This window comes from Macrobrachium rosenbergii, chromosome 16, assembly GCF_040412425.1.
Source record: "Macrobrachium rosenbergii isolate ZJJX-2024 chromosome 16, ASM4041242v1, whole genome shotgun sequence".
NCBI lineage: Eukaryota > Metazoa > Arthropoda > Malacostraca > Decapoda > Palaemonidae > Macrobrachium > Macrobrachium rosenbergii.
The window spans coordinates 31958483-31976261 of record NC_089756.1 but is presented as its reverse complement, the minus strand read 5'-3'; the positions used below and the strand labels follow the sequence as shown (position 1 = coordinate 31976261).

The 17779-nt window shown below is 33.9% G+C and overlaps 1 protein-coding gene across 1 annotated transcript in view; it reads right to left on the bottom strand.

Annotated features, from left to right (window-relative positions):
• LOC136846918 (uncharacterized) overlaps positions 1–13632 on the bottom strand; it is a 22945-nt gene extending 9313 nt beyond the window's left edge. The window contains exon 1 of the mRNA XM_067118171.1: positions 13491–13632. Coding sequence (XP_066974272.1) covers positions 13491–13632 — 142 coding nt within the window. The remainder of the gene's footprint in view (positions 1–13490) is intronic.
• Between the last annotated feature and the right edge of the window lie 4147 nt (positions 13633–17779).

Sequence of the window (17779 nt, the reverse complement as noted above, 5' to 3'; positions counted from 1 at the left end):
TCTGCTAATTCCTAAACTCTCTCTCTCTCTCTCTCTCTCTCTCTCTCTCTCTCTCTCTCTTGTTTGTTTGTCTGTCTGTCTGTTTATGTTTGTGTTTCATAACTCTCTCTCAATTATCTCTCTTCTCTCTCTCTTCTCTCTCTAATATATATATATATATAAATATATATATATTACAAATATTTAAATATATAATACGGAATTTTGTATGAAGTTCTGGGAGGATTTCTCTCTCTCTCTCTCTCTCTCTCTCTCTCTCTCCCCTTGTTTTCCTCTTCCTCGATTCCCATTTTTCATCCGTTTTCATAACCGCCGACAATTATCGGAGCTTGAATTTCGAAACTTTGCTTCGCGGAATATAATTCGTCGTGTAAACTCTGCGGCCTTACAAAAAGTTTAAATATTAACACGGAATTTTGTATGAAGTTTGGGAGAATTTACGGAGCCTGACTCATCTGGGCATTAAGGCCACCTCTCTCTCTCTCTCTCTCTCTCTCTCTCTCTCTCTCTCTCTCTCTCTCAAAGGCCAAAGAAAGAGATGGAATCGGTAGTGCCTTATCATCATCATCATCATCATCATCATCATCACATCATCATTAGCGCATTTCGAAATGGCCTCGGTGTAATGATGTATGAGCCGCGGCCCATTAAACTTTAACCACGGTCCGGTGGTGGCCTTTCCTATATCGCTGCCAGATGCATGATTGTGGCTAACTTTAACCTTAAATAAAATAAAAACTACAGAGGCTAGAGGGCTGCAATTTGGTATGTTTGATGGTTGAAGGGTGGATGATCACCATACCAATTTGCAGCCCTCTAACCTCAGTGGTTTTTAAGATCTGAGAGCGGACAGAAAAGTGCGGACAGAAAACGTGCGGACAGAAAAACTGCGGACAGAAAAAGTGCGGAAAAAAACTGTTCGCACAGAAAAAAAGGAAAAAAGCGGACAAAAAAAACTGCAGGCAGAAAAAAGTGCGGACAGAAAAAACGCGGAAAAAAAACAGAAAAAGTGCGGACAAAAAAACTGCGGAAAAACTGCAGAAAAAAACTGCGACAGAAAAACTGCGGACAGAAATAAGTGCGGACAGAAAAACTGCGGACAGAAATAAGTGCGGACGGACAGACAAACCCGGCACAACAGTTTTCTTTTACAGAAAACTAAAAACGATAAACTAAGATGTGTAAAAAACATAAGTGTAAAATATTACGTTCTCTTCTACTTGACGGTTTTGGAGTTTAAACAACCACTCATCAATCTATCAACCAATCTATACCTATCTCCGCGTCACCGCTAACACTGAGGGTATTTTAAGACAAGTCTATTAAAAGTGGAACAACGTCTCGACTCACGAGCTGCCGAACCGAATCATTTTTATTTCCATCGCCGAGTCTGCGGGGAATTCAAACCGCATAACTCTGTCTTCTCGAGACAGAGAGATATCAAAGCGGAATCCTCCCTCGCAGCAGTGGAACAAAGGAGCCGAGTAATAAACGAATGTTAATTATGATAATGCAGAGAGTTGCATCATCATCATCATTATCATCATCATGACTAATCCGGCTAATGCATTAGACGGCAGTAAACCTCTGAAGAATTGCGTCAGCATCCGATATTATGACTGTTATAATAATACGTATAGGTATATAAAAGCACTGGCGTACTCGAACAAGCAAATCACACGCGCACGCACACACACATATATATATATATGTATATATATATATATATATATATATATATATATATATATATATATATATATATATATATATATATATATATATATATATATATATATATATATATATATATATATATATATATATATATATATATATATATATATATATATATATATATATATATACATATACATATATATATATACATACATACATACATATATAAATATACATATATATTATATACACACACACACATATATATATACTATATATATATATATATATATATATATATATATATATATATATATATATATATATATATATATATATATATGTCATTCAACCAGAAAGAGGACCGAGATCAATCCCACAGTGAGAAAAACGTTGGACACCGTTTCCTGTTGACTTCAGGAGTGAATTAGATACTTTGTGGTGAGGGGACTATGATGTACACCAACCTTTATCCCTGACTTCATCCCACAACATTTGACCAACTACCGGGTGTATTTATGGAACATTCCACCAGCTGATGATGGGGTGAAGAACAAAGAACGTAGGGGCAGCAACTTCACCCCGAACGGTGGTGAAAAAATACATGAACACAAGAGTGCAAGCCTTCATTAATTATAAAACATCTCAATCTTTCTTATGATTTACTTCTACAATAAAGACCAGATAAAACAATACTTTGAGAACCATTTCCCCAACAAAGTATGTAACAACAAAGGATCTAATATTTTATGACAAATACAACAAAAACACAAAAAAAACAAGTAAAAATGCGCCTAAGTTTCTTCGGCGCAATCGAGTTTCCTGTACAGCCGCTACAGCTTATAATCAAGGCAACCGAAAATAGATCTATCTTTCGGTGGTCTCGGTATAATGCTGTATGAGCAGCGGCCCATGGAACTTTAAATACGGCCTGGTGGTATCCTGTCCTTATCGTTGTCAGACGCACTATTATGGCTAACTTTAACCTTGAATAAAAAAATAAAAACTACTGAGGCTAGAGGGCTGCAATTTGGTATGTTTGATGATTGGATAGTGGCTGATCAACATACCAATTTGCAGCCATCTAGCCTCAGTACTTTTTAAGATCTGAGGGAGGACAAGAAAAAAAAGTGCAGACAGAATAAAGTGCGGACGGACAGACACAGCCGGCACAATAGTTTTCTTTTACAGAAAACTAAAAAGGGGACAATCTTCTCCCCTTCACAAAGAAAAGTCAGCGCATGAAACATCTCACCACCCGAACAAGCAGACGTATTATTAAGACAATAATAAGTTTTATTGCCACAGTAAATACTAACCTACCTTACCGTCTCGCCTGGGGGGCGATCGAATTCTGGCGCAATGCAGTCACAAGCGAAGGCTATCAATCAAGGTGTTCTCAAGCAAGCAAGGCTTGGTTTAATGCAGAAGTTAAATGTGTGATTTTTTTTTCTGTGTGCGCAGTGCGTGACAGGTGAAAGGTACAGGTATGACATATGTATTGCTCATGTAAAAGGTATTAACACGTGTGCAGAAAGGACGATATAGAAGTGATTCGCTTTATTTTTTTCTGTTCTTCTTTTTGTAGTTACTTGGGTGCACGTCCAGGCATGTGATAACTAACTGGTATTCAGTGGGAATATGTAATATGTATATATATATATATATATATATATATATATATATACATACAGTATATATATATATATATATATATATATATATATATATATATATATATATATATATATATATATATATATATATATATATATATATATATATATATATATATATATATATATATATATATATATACATGCATTCTAAGACCCCAACACAATAAAGAATAAACAGCAGTAGCATATTTTCTTCTCAACAAACCTACATAAGCCCATAATCCACATTTTTTTTTTCGTAAGATTTATATCCCAAACACGGTTTCCCTGTCCCCTCGTGCTCAAAGAAGTATTAATGAGATATCTTGTGCTTTGCTCCGGAAAAGAAAGCACTCCGAACTCCAAGTTAGTGTTGATTAGAACGTATTCACAAGCTCGCATTTGTTGTGGTGTGTGAGATGGCAGTTGGTGATAACATAGAGCCGAATTCTGAGCTGAATTCTTTGCCTTTATTTTTTCTTAGATTTTCACCGCTGGGGCCCCCAAGTGAAAAGCCTGGTATGATGTCTGGGTTTATCAAGACAGCCGGCTTTTGGAAAGCGTTCCGTATCGTGGGAATCGCTTGGGAGGGGATTAAAAACGAGGTCTTGGAAAGAGAGACGTACAAGGGGAAGAGAGAGAGAGAGAGAGAGAGAGAGAGAGAGAGAGAGAGAGAGAGAGAGAGAGAGAGATATATATCACACATACACACACTATATACACATATATATATATATATATATATATAGAGAGAGAGATATATATATATATATATAGACTAACATATATATATATATATATCATATAATATATATATATATATATATATATATATTATATATAATACGATAGATAATAGAATCAGATAGATAGATAGATATGTAATGTATATATACTGTACATATAATATAGTACATATCTGATATAACATACATAATATATATATATATATATATATTTGCTCGGAGAGACAGAGAGTCATGGAAAGAGAAAAGATCATTCACACACACACTCTCACACTCTGCCTTGCCTTTCATACAAAGGGCGAATAAATTAATATAAACGTCGACCAGAATAGAATCATCTGACACACTCTTGTTGTCGTTCCAGTTCGGTTGAGGGGAAACTTCCATAAATATATACATCATATTTTTGCTCTCTTTCTCTCTTTCTCTCTCTTGTGGGCCATGGAATATATCTGTCTATGAATATGAATGTTTCTCTCTCTCTCTTTCTCTCTCTCTCTCTCTCTCTCTCTCTCTCTCTCTCTCTCTGACTACTTCTTTTCTCTCTCTCTCTCTCTCTCTCTCTTTGTCTGTGTGTATATCTGTCTCTCTTTCCATGATTTCTTCTCTCTCTCTCTCTCTCTCTCTCTCTCTCTCTCAAGACTTCCCTCTCTCTCTCTCTCTGTGTGTGTGTCTTCCTCTTTCCATGACTTTCTCTCTCTCTCTCTCTCTCTCTCTCTCTCTCTCTCTCTCTCTCTCTCTCTCTCTCTCTCTTGGCTCTATTCCACCGTCGTTGTTATAAGGACAGTCCTTTGCAGGCACAATAAAGTCTTTGGTGAGTCTACGATGACTTGACAATGCAGATTTTTCATTGCCTCAATTTACAAAGTTAAGAAAGTTTGCGACCAAAAACATTTTTCTGTTTTGTAATAGAAAATTATATCCATTATAAACTAATGAGGAGATCGTTAATATAATTTCTTTTAATGAGGAGAATGAAGAAATTAGCAATATAACTTCTTCCTTAATATTTTTCTTTACCAATTAATTCTCAGGGAAAAGAATTTTAATCATAATCTAACTGATACAAAATTGAACTGATCTAATCTAAGATTCATCTAATCTAAGATACATGTCAATAATTATTATTATTATTATTATTATTATTATTATTATTATTATTATTATTATTATTATTATTATTATAACAATTCCTTGTTTTATGTTTCAGAGGCAATCAAACTGCAATCAAACTGCAAATTTTATCATTAACAATGTCAACTAATATGACGAGAATTGGGGACACTTACAGTTGTTCCGTAACGACTGAAACAGATCTGTCAAGGGTGCAGTTAATTATGTACTCAGCTAATTGGCGATGAATTTTAATTAACTTGGAAATATTCCGGAACATTGAAACTTAGTCTCTTTTTGCTTGTTTTATACGTTAATTAATCAAATCAGTATCTGTTCTGAGCACTACATCCTCCCTTCAAAAGATGTCGGGCAATTGGAACTTCAGACGTTCAAGCGAAAATGCAATACATTGCTACCCTAATGCTATTATTCTTGCATTTTGATGCATTTTTATCTATTTATCTACTTATTAATTTTTTAATAAATAATAATAATAATAATAATAATAATAATAATAATAATAATACCTTCACTGATATTAATCATTGTTGATCAACCCAGTTCATCCACCCAAACGTATCGATACATTTTTATCTATCTAGCTATTTATTCATTTATTTTTATCTTTTTTTAATTAGTGGTATCTCTTCTTTCTGTATTTCCCTTTACCGCCTCTTACTACTACAATAATAATAATAATAATAATAATAATAATAATAATAATAATAATAATAATAATAATAATAATAATAATAATAATAATAATAATAATAATAATAATAATAATAATAATAGATTAATAAAATATAATGATAATAATAGTAACAATAATAATAACAGATTAATGGGAAATAATAATAATAATAACAATATTAATAATAATAATAATAATAATAATAATAATAATAATAATAATAATAATAATACCTTCACTGATATTAATGATTGTTGATCAACCCAGTTCATCCACCCAACCTACAGCACGCAATGACAGGAAGTCATAATTTCTAATAAATAAACAATCAGAATTCACTGACACTAAGTGAGTGGCAGTAATTAGTGCAAAGCTTAAAAATGTGTACACGTTTTCCCACCGCTGTGTTGGACGGTATTTCATAATGTTTTAATTTCCAAGCAATGTTTCCACTTTGAAACGTCCATTATTGGAATTGGGAGCCAAATATAGTTTTCATTTACTGATAGCATCGTTACTGAAAATTAAATTAGCTTATTTATGATGTACCGGAGGCATATGTGTGTATGTGTGTGTGTGTATATATATGTATGTATATATATATATGTATATATATATATATATATATATATATATATATATATATATATATATATATATATATATATATATATATATATATATATATATATATATATATATATATATATATATATATATATATATATATATATATATATATATATATATATATATATATATGTGTGTGTGTGTGTGTATGTGTTTGTGTGTAGTATACAGTACACAGCAATTGTGTGTGCCAGTAGATTCTTGTCAATCTATAATACTCATTAAGACAGATTTTCTTCGGAATATATTAAAAGAGTATTCAAAACAAACCAAAAACAATAAAAAAAAAATTCAACAAACCCTAAAAACAAAACATCACCATCTCAAAACCTTTCTATTTGCCAAAAAACGGGGCAGCTGCCATTGAAAGTTTCTGCATCCTCATGGCATCGCAGCCTCGCCAGAATTCCTAGCCCTGGCAAAGGACTCTTATGTACAAAAGGAGAGATAAAGGTTCAAAGAAAACCTCCATCCATATTCATACTCCTCTCTCCATGGTCCCACCAAACATACAAAACGACGCCAAAGTTCACGAAGAAAAATATGATGTTGATATTTATGGCAGATTCTTCCTCAACCGAACCGGAGAGAGAGAGAGAGAGAGAGAGAGAGAGAGAGAGAGAGAGAGAGAGAGAGAGAGAGAGAGAGAGATACAAAAGTGGGTCAGATGATTCCATACCAGGCGACGTTTATGATGATTTATGAGGCCGGTATGAAAAGCAACATGATGCTGTCTCTCTCTCTCTCTCTCTCTCTCTCTCTCTCTCTCTCTCTCTGTGTGTGTGTGTGTGTGTGTGTGTGTACGACAGTCTCTTCAAGCCATTACCCATTGGATTTTTTCGATACGGAACGCCTTCAGAAACCTGGTTTTGTATTTTCTAAAATCATGCATGCGTCATATCAATCTTTTCAGTATGTATGTATGTATATATGAGATGCTTATAGTAAAGTCTCTCTCTCTCTCTCTCTCTCCTAATCTGCGAAAAGCAACATCATCCCTGACTACTAAACAGCTTTGTCAATGCAACCAGTGCTCTAAATCCTTCCCGAGTAGACCGTATTGGATTTCTCCATTAACTCGGAGATTTATCTCATAAAACTTTCGATAGAACGGCTAAACCTGGAATTAGTGGGTCTTACTTAATGGGTAATCAGCAAGCCTAGTACATAGCGTGCGTGTACATGATAGGAGAGAGTGAGTTCATATTCAGTTCTTTGGAGGAACGAAAAGCGGACTTTATTGCTGTCATTTTCTTCATATTTGCAATAGTTTAGAGCAATTAAGTTTTTATAGTTTACAGCAATTAATTTTTTTATAGTTTACAGCAATTAAGTTTTTTATAGTTTACAGCAATTAAGTTTTTTATAGTTTACAGCAATTAAGCTTTTTATAGTTTACAGCAATTAATTTTTTTATAGTTTACAGCAATTAAGTTTTTTATAGTTTACAGCAGTTAAGTTTTTTATAGTTTACAGCAATTAAGTTTGTTATAGTTTACAGCAGTTAATTTTTTATAGTTTACAGCAGTTAAGTTTTTATAGTTTACAGCAATTAAGTTTTTTATAGTTTACAGCAGTTAAGTTTTTTATAGTTTACAGCAACTAAGCTTTTTATAATATACAGCAGTTAATTTTTTTATAGTTTACAGCAATTAAGTTTTTCGTAGTTTACAACAATTCAGTTTTTTAGTTTTCTGTAAAAGAAAACTTTGATAGTTTACAGTCTGTCTAAGCTTTTTTCTGTCCGCAGCTTTTAATTTTTTATAGATTTAAAAACTACTGAGGCTTTCGAGGGCTACAAAATTAGTATTTTGATCATCCACCCTCCAATCATCAAACACATCAAATTGCAGCCCTCTGTCCTCGGTAGTTTTTCTTTCCGCACTTTTAAAGTTAGCCATCAGATTCTTAACGACATAGGCAGGCTAGACCGGGCCGTGGTTGGTATATTCATCACCCGCGGTTCATGATACCGAGATCACCGAAATGAATCATGAATCACTGACCACGGCCCGGTGGTGGCCTTTCCTATATCGTTGCCAGATGCACGATTATGGCTAACTTTAACCTTAAATCAAATTTTAAAAACTAATGAGGCAAGCCACCAACCCGTAAATAAAATTTTAAAAACTAATGAGGCTTAACCGAACATTAAATGAATTTTAAAACAATGAGGCTTAACTTTAACCTTAAATAAAATTTTAAAAATAACGAGGCTTAACTTTAACCTTAAATAAAATTTTAAAAACTAACGAGGCTAGAGGGCTGCAATTTGGTATGTTTTAACTGGAGGGTGGATGATCAACACAACAATTTGCAGCCCTCTAGCCTCAGTAATTTTTAAGATCTGAGGGCGGACAGAAAAAGTGCGGACAGAAAAAAGTGCAAACGGACAGACAAAGCCGGCACAATAGTTTTCTTTTACAGAAAACAAAAAAAAAAAAATACAAGGTAAAACAGTGAGAGCTTTTCGAACTTCACAAAAGCGCAACTTGAATTTTATTTCCAGAGCTCTTTTGTCAACATGGCGCATATTAATTAAGAGCTAAAGTTGAAAATACCCGAACTGGAGAAGTGCTTGTTAATACCAAGATAATATCTGGTCGCAAAATGCGATTATTTCGCATTTAACTGCATTCATGAAAATCATGTTTGTGAGAAATTCTCAGATATTCGTATATATACGTTCCTTAAGATTTTCATCTTTATTATTATTATTATTATTATTATTATTATTATTATTATTATTATTATTATTATTATTATTATTCAGTAGATGAAACCTATTCATATGTAACAAGTCCACTAAAGAGGCCATTGACTTGAAATTCAAGCTTCCAAAGAACATGACGTTCATTAGGAAGAAGAGAGAGGAAGTAAAGGGAAATACAGAAAGAGGAGATCTCACTCATTAAGAAAAAAATAAAATAAATTAATAAATAGATAAAAATGTATTAAATGCAAGGAGAATAGTATTAGGGCAGTAATGCATTTCATCTTCGCTTGAACTTCTGAAGTTCCACGGGCCAACAGTGTGAGGAATAAAGGACCTCTGGAACTGAGAAGTTCGAGAAGTTCGACAGCGAGGCGCATTTACTGCATGTCGGTGCTTCTGCTGTTCAGAGAATCTGGTTGCTCTCTCGGCAGATAAAGGGAATCAGAAATCAATTGTGAATGTGAAAGATCTCTGTTGAAATACAACTTATAAGTGACGAACAAGAGACCATCCGTCGACGGTCCAAGTCATAAGTTAAGTATACCTTAGTTTCACCAGACCACTGAGCTGATTAACAGCTCTCCTAGGGCTGGCCCTAAGGCTTAGCTGCTGTTATTAGGAAATAGAGTCACTTTACACGGAAGCGAGTTTAGATGATTGTGGGGTCGCTATTAGGAAAAGTTCATTAGTCAATCGTTAATTAATTTGTTCCTCAAAAAAGACAAAGATTCCTTAAAGAAAAATAAGATGGTTACTCAACATCCAAAGTTAATAAACAGCAAAAAAAAACATTATGAAATCGAACTTAACAAAAGCCTTACCATAATACTTCAAAGAGGAGGCAACATTGATTTGGAAAACAATTTATCTAAATAATAATAAAATGTGTGTGTGTGTGTGTGTGTGTGTGTGTGTATGAGGGTGCCTTAAGAGATTGAAAAATATCTCTGGAGTCACCAAGGAGACAAACTGGGTCAAGAAATTCCATATATGTTGACATTCATGAAGATTTATGATCAAAAGAAAGTGAACCAAGATCTCTCTCTCTCTCTCTCTCTCTCTCTCTCTCTCTCTCTCTCTCTCTCTCTCTCTCTCTCTCTCCTTCTTAGCAAGATTTCTTCATTTGAAAAGGTATTCAAAGATTCCAAATATGGAAATCAGAAAGTTGAAACAACAGTATCAAAGCACTTGGAAACGACCTTGGATCTAAAAATACAGTGATACCCTTTATTATTATTATTATTATTATTATTATTATTATTATTATTATTATTATTATTATTATTATTATTATTATTATTGATATTGATATCATCTTGATTTGATATTGATATTGAAAGATATTGAAATGATATTGATAATATTATTATTATTATTAAATTATTATTATTATCAATTATTTTGCATACGGTCCTCAGTAATATATCAATGGTAGAATGTGGACCTAAAAAAATACTCCTGTTCTCGACATTATTATTATTATTATTATTTATTATTATTATTATTATTATTATTATTATTATTATTATTATTATTATTATTATTATTATTCAGTAGATGAAACCTATTCATATGGAACAAGCCCACAGGGGCCATTGACTTGAAATTCAAGCTTCGAAATATTATTATTATTATTATTATTATTATTATTATTATTATTATTATTATTATTATTATTATTATTATTCCATAGATGAACCGTATTCCTATGGAATACGCCAACCATAGGTGCCACGGACTTAAAAATCAAGCTTCCAAAGAATATTATGGTGTTCATTAGGAAGAAATAAGAGGAAGTAAAGAGAAATAAAGAAAGAAGAGATCCCACCTACTGAAAAATAAAAAAAAATCAATTAATAAATGAAGAGAGAGAGAGAGAGAGAGAGAGAGAGAGAGAGAGAGAGAGAGAGAGAGAGAGAGACTTGCACTACAAAGACCTACTTCTATGATGTATTACAATCCATGTACCAACTCCTGATTGCTCCATTACGAACAGGAATGATAAATCATAAGCATGCAAGTCCATATTCCCGGCACGGGGATGAATTACTGGAAATGCAATATGTTTTAAACTATGAGGCAGGATAACAGATGCATGCACGCTTGTCTCTTGTGACTTGTTTAATACCTCTCTCTCTCTCTCTCTCTCTCTCTCTCTCTCTCTCTCTCTCTCTCTCTCTCTCTCTCTCTCTTTCATACAAATACAAAGGACTTTTAATGCCTCTCTCTCTATCTCTCTCTCTCTCTCTCTCTCTCTCTCTCTCTCTCTCTCTCTCATACAAATACAAAGGACTTTTAATATACTGTCTGTCTGTCTCTCTCTCTCTCTCTCTCTCTCTCTCTCTCTCTCTCTCTCTCTCTCTCTCTCTCTCTCTAACAAAAATACAAAGGCCTTTTAATACGTCTCTCTCTCTCTCTCTCTCTCTCTCTCTCTCTCTCTCTCTCTCTCTCTCTCTCTCTCTCTTTCACGTTCGAAATACAAGCAACAGCTGCTCTGTATAATTACTATTGCAAGCCTTGTTTAATAACCATTTATTAAAATTAAATGCATCTAAACTTCATTTTTAAAACCTGTACATAAATCCTCAGGAAACCTACCGTTATTCATAATCTTATATTATTCCTCGTTCTCGTTAACAGTGGCATTATCCAACACTTTCTCCATAAGAGTCTGTAATCTTTGCGAGGCAAATAACTTGTTCTGAGAAGTCTATTGGAATCAGCGTGAACCTTTTCCTCCATTTGCGCCGTTTAGTATTTAATGGTGACTGCAGTTGCCTCAGAGTTAATGAAGAAACAAGGTAACTGCATTACACGCAAGCAGAGTTCGTTCGTTATGTTGCAACAGCAACAGGTTAACTTTTGAGTGGCGATAAAAGGAGGCAGGCGATACACAAAGAAACTTCTGTGTAAGCATGCACGCGCGCGCATACACACACACACACACACACACACACATATATATATATATATATATATATATATATATATATATATATACATATATACACACAAAATACTTATCGTAGAATTACCCATCTAAGCACTTAACTTCTCTGGGAGAGAGAGAGAGAGAGAGAGAGAGAGAGAGAGAGAGAGAGAGAGAGAATTACACGAGTACTCTCTCACATATAAAGAGAGAGAATTATATATTAGTACTATCTCACATATATATATATATATATATATATATATATATATATATATATATATATATATATATATATATATATATATATATATATATATATATATATATATATATATATATATATATATATATATTCAGGTACAACACAGAAACTCGTATTGCCCGCATCGACAAGGGCATACAGCGCTATTCTATTCATCTAGTTCTGCATTTATTTTCGCTGGAATAAAAAAAACTAAACTGACCTTTTCAGTCATTACCGGATAAACCTAATTAGCGAGAAGCTTAAACCCGATTCCACCTTATGAACAATATATTACGCTGCTCTTCCGGGAATTGGTGGAACCGGAGATTTAGGTAAAATATTTATTCTTTAAATATTTTTGCAAGCATACAAACGAAAAAGTACAGTAGAAACTTTATTTTCCCATCTCGAGATCCGCCCTGGCGGGGATGGGAATGGGAATTCGTTTAAAAAAAATCAATGGTTTACAGTGAGGCAAGCAAGCCATCGGAATTAGGAATTTGCCACTGTGTATAAGGTACTCGTATTCATAGGATCTATATATATATATATATATATATATATATATATATATATATATATATATATATATATATATATATATATATATATATATATATATATATATATATATATATATATATATCGATCTATCTTTCATTGGTCTCAGGTATAATGCTGTACGAACCAGGGCCCATGAAACTTTAACCACGGGCCGGTGGTGGCTTATCCTATAGCGTTGCAAGAAGCACGATTATGGCTAACTTTCACCTTAAATAAAAATAAAAACTACTGCGGCTAGAGGGCTGCAATTTGGTATGTTTGATGATTGGAGGCTGGATGATCAACATGCCAATTTGCAGCCCTCTAGCCTCAGTAGTTTTTAAGATCTGAGGGCGGAGAGAAAAGTGCATACAAAAAAAAAGTGCGGACGGACAGACAAAGCTGGAACAATGATTTTCTTTTACAGAAAACTAAAAACTTAAACAAGGTGGGTTCCCCACTTCCTCAAAACAGGGAGACGAACTGTTACGCATTCCGCATCTGCAGGAGGGGAATTTAAAATATAGCTACCGAGCTGTTGCTTCTGCAGTAGCATCGAGAGGAACTCAGTAGAAGTATCGATTTTTCGAGCGACGATGCCTGATGGAGAACACGCCCCTACACTCAATATGCTGTGGAGATGGGGCGTGACGGATCCTCTTTCATTATCCATTAGGATGTGGTGCTGTCACAAGAGCTATTAGAGAGACAGAGAGAGAGAGAGAGAGAGAGAGAGAGAGAAAGTGCTCACAATTCAGTTCTTTTGTCAAGACTTGAGGTTTTTACCTGCTAGTTTCCACATTAAAAAAAAAAACACTATGCTCGCAGTATCAAGAACGAGAAATTTAAATTCTCTCTCTCTCTCTCTCTCTCTCTCTCTCTCTCTCTCTCTCTCTCCATACAAATACAAGGGACTTTTAATACGTCTCTCTCTCTCTCTCTCTCTCTCTCTCTCTCTCTCTCTCTCTCTCTCTCTCTCTCTCTCAAAAATGCAAAAGACTTTTAATACGTCGCTCTCTCTCTCTCTCTCTCTCTCTCTCTCTCTCTCTCTCTCTCTCTCTCTCTCTCTCTCTCTCTCTCTCTCATACAAATACAAAAGACTTTTAATACGTCTCTCTCTTTCTCTCATACAAATACAAAAGGACTTTTAATACACTTTTAATACATCTCTCTCTCTCTCTCTCTCTCTCTCTCTCTCTCTCTCTCTCTCTCTCTCTCTCTCTCTCTCTCTCTCTCTTCTGAAGAGACAGAAAACCTAATTAGCAATCACCAGTACTTTAAAGAAGATCAAAAGGATCCCTCAATATTCCTATGGGACGGAACGTAATTGGTTACTTTGTTAAGTCTTTCACTTCGCAAATCAGCCGAATAATCCTGGAGTAGCTTTAGATTGGATACAATAAAGCCATCGCTATGTGGTTAAATATTAGTCAGAGAGAGAGAGAGAGAGAGAGAGAGAGAGAGAGAGAGAGAGAGAGAGAGAGAGAGAGAGAGAGCTTAGGAACCAATATGATAAACGAGAGAGAGAGAAATAGAGCATAGAAACCAATATGGATAAACGAGGTAAGAGAGAGAGAGAGAGAGAGAGAGAGAGAGAGAGAGAGAGAGAGAGAGAGAGAGAGAGAGAGAGAGCTAGCTTTAGGAACCAATATGATAAACGAGAGAGAGAGAAAAGACAGCTTAGAAACCAATATGGATAAACGAGGTAAGAGAGAGAGAGAGAGAGAGAGAGAGAGAGAGAGAGAGAGAGAGAGAGAGAGAGAGAGAGAGAAAGCTTAGGAACCAATATAGATAAACAAGAGAGAGAGAGCTAGCTAGCTTAGAAACCAATATGGATAAACGAGAGAGAGAGAGAGAGAGAGAGAGAGAGAGAGAGAGAGAGAGAGAGAGAGAGAGAGAGAGCGCTTAGAAACCAATATGGATAAACGAGAGAGAGAGAGAGAGAGAGAGAGAGAGAGAGAGAGAGAGAGAGAGAGAGAGAGAGAGAGAGAGAAACCAATATGAAAACAGAGGATAAAGAGAGAGAGAGAGAGAGAGAGAAGAAAGAGAGAGAGAGAGAGAGAGAGAGAGAGAGCTTAGAAACCAATATGAATAAGCGAGAGAGAGAGAGAGACTCGAAACCAATATGAATAAACGAGGTAAGATAGAGAGAGACAGATTAGATTAGATTGCTACAAAGACCCATTCCACTGATACATTTCATTCCTCCTGCCTGGTCCACTTACGCGCAGAGCCGAAAACATATCCATATATATAAATATTCCTGACACCTGTATGAGTTACGGCCAACGCAATAATGCTTCACACACCAACGGAGAGAGCAATAAAGCTGACACACGACTGCTTTTATCATGGTACTAACACAGGAACATTTAGTAATATCTATTCTCTCTCTCTCTCTCTCTCTCTCTCTCTCTCTCTCTCTCTCTCTCTCTCTCTCTCTCTCATTGGGAAAAAATCGTGGCATTCATTTAATGTGCTGCTTAGGTTATCTGTGATGATTATAAATTCTTATTATGTTAGTCGAAATAACATAAAAATGCAAATCAGTAACTACAATAATAATAATAATAAATAATAATAATAATAATAATAATAATAATAATAAAAATAATAATAATAATAATAATAATAATACAAATGGAGGATAAATATATATATATATATATATATATATATATATATATATATATATATATATATATATATATATATATATATATATATGTTTATATATATAAATATGGATATATAGATATAAATATTTATATACATATATATACATATATGTGTATATATATATATATATATATATATATATATATATATATATATATATATATATATATATATATATATATATATATATATATATATATATACTATGAGATATCTCAGCAGCCACAAATTTTAAGAATGTGAGGAGAATACAACAGAGAGAGAGAGAGAGAGAGAGAGAGAGAGAGAGAGAGAGAGAGAATTGACACACAGCTAAATGATTACCACATTGCAATTACCAACACCGCAACCCATCCCCCCAGCAACCCACCCACTCTCCACCCATCCTTGCCTAACCACCCCCTCCCCTCTAGTAGTCTTTGGGAGCACATTAATGAGTATCATTAACAACTCCGTCAATATTACTGACGCCAAAATAATTCAGTCTAATTATAGCACTTTGCATGCATGTGGGTTTCATGATCACTATCTTTGTTAGACAATTTATGTATGTATGTATGTATATTATATATATATATATATATATATATATATATATATATATATATATATATATATATATATATATATATAATATATATAATCTCAGCTCACATCCTACGTGTACAGCAATATACTACTGCTAACACTACTGTACTTCCCAGAAGAGATGATGATCAAAGAATGGTCAGGTCTCTCATCTAGTGAGTTCTTAAAGAGTGCCTACGCTCTTTTCACTGTGCCTTCAATCATATCTCAAACTCCTGATATTACCCGATATTAAGAATTCTTATTTTGCCTCTTCTCTCTTATTCCTCTACTCTTCTATTGTCACTTCTCTATTCTTTTTCAATTAAGGTTCTCATTTTCTCTTTCTGTTTATTGTCTCTTTTTCTCTTATAACGTCGGTTCTCTTTACTCTTTCTGTTGAGGTTCTCTTTTTCTCATCCTGTTTAGGTTCTCATTTTCTCATCCTGTTTAGGTTCTCATTTTCTCATCCTTTATGGTCTCATTTTCTCATCCTGTTTATGGTCTCATTTTCTCATCCTGTTTAGGTTCTCATTTTCTCATCCTGTTGAGGTTCTCATTTTCTCATCCTGTTGAGGTTCTCATTTTCTCATCCTGTTTAGGTTCTCATTTTCCATTTTCTCATCCTGTTTAGTTTCTCATTTTCCATTTTCTCATCCTTTATAGGTTCTCATTTTCTCATCCTGTTTAGGTTCTAATTTTCTCATCCTGTTTAGGTTCTCATTTTCCATTTTCTCATCCTGTTTAGGTTCTCATTTTCCATTTTCTCATCCTGTTTAGGTTCTCATTTTCTCATCCTGTTTAGGTTCTAATTTTCTCATCCTGTTTAGGTTCTCATTTTCCATTTTCTCATCCTGTTTAGGTTCTCATTTTCTCATCCTGTTGAGGTTCTCATTTTCTCATCCTGTTTTCTCATTTTCTCTTTCAGCTTCGGTTCTATTTTGTCTTTCACTTTAAGTTCTCATTTTGTCTTTCTGTTTAAGTTCTCTTTTTCTCTCTTTCTGTTCATGGTCTCTCTTTTTCTCTTTCAGCTTCGGCTCTCTTTATCTTTCAGTTTAGGTTCTCTTTTGTCTTTCTGTTAAAGTTCTCTTTTTCTCTTTCTAGGTTCTCTTTTCTCTTTCAGTGTAGGTTCTATTTTGTCTTTCTGTTTAAGTTCTCGTTTTGTTTTTCTGTTTAATTTCTCACTTTATCTTTCTGTTTCTTTCCTCATTTTCTCTTTCTGTTTATGGCCTCTTCTTCTCTTTCAGTTTATGATCTCTTTTTACTCTTTCAATTCAAGTTCTCTTTTCTTTTTCTGTTTAAGTTCTCTTTTCTCTTTCAGTTCAGGTTCTCTTTTTCCCTTTCAGTTTAAGTTCTCTTTTCTCTTTCAGTTCAAGTTCCCTTTTCTATTTCTGTTCAAGTTCTCTTTAGCTCTTTCCGCTCAGGTTCTCTTTATCTCTTTCTGTTCAAGTTCTCTTTTCTCTTTCAGTTTAAATTCTATAGTTCTCTTTTTTCTCTTTCAGTTTAAATTCTATTTTTCTCTTTTAAATTCTTTCAGTTTAAATTCTAGTTTAGTTCTCTTTTCTCTTTCAGTT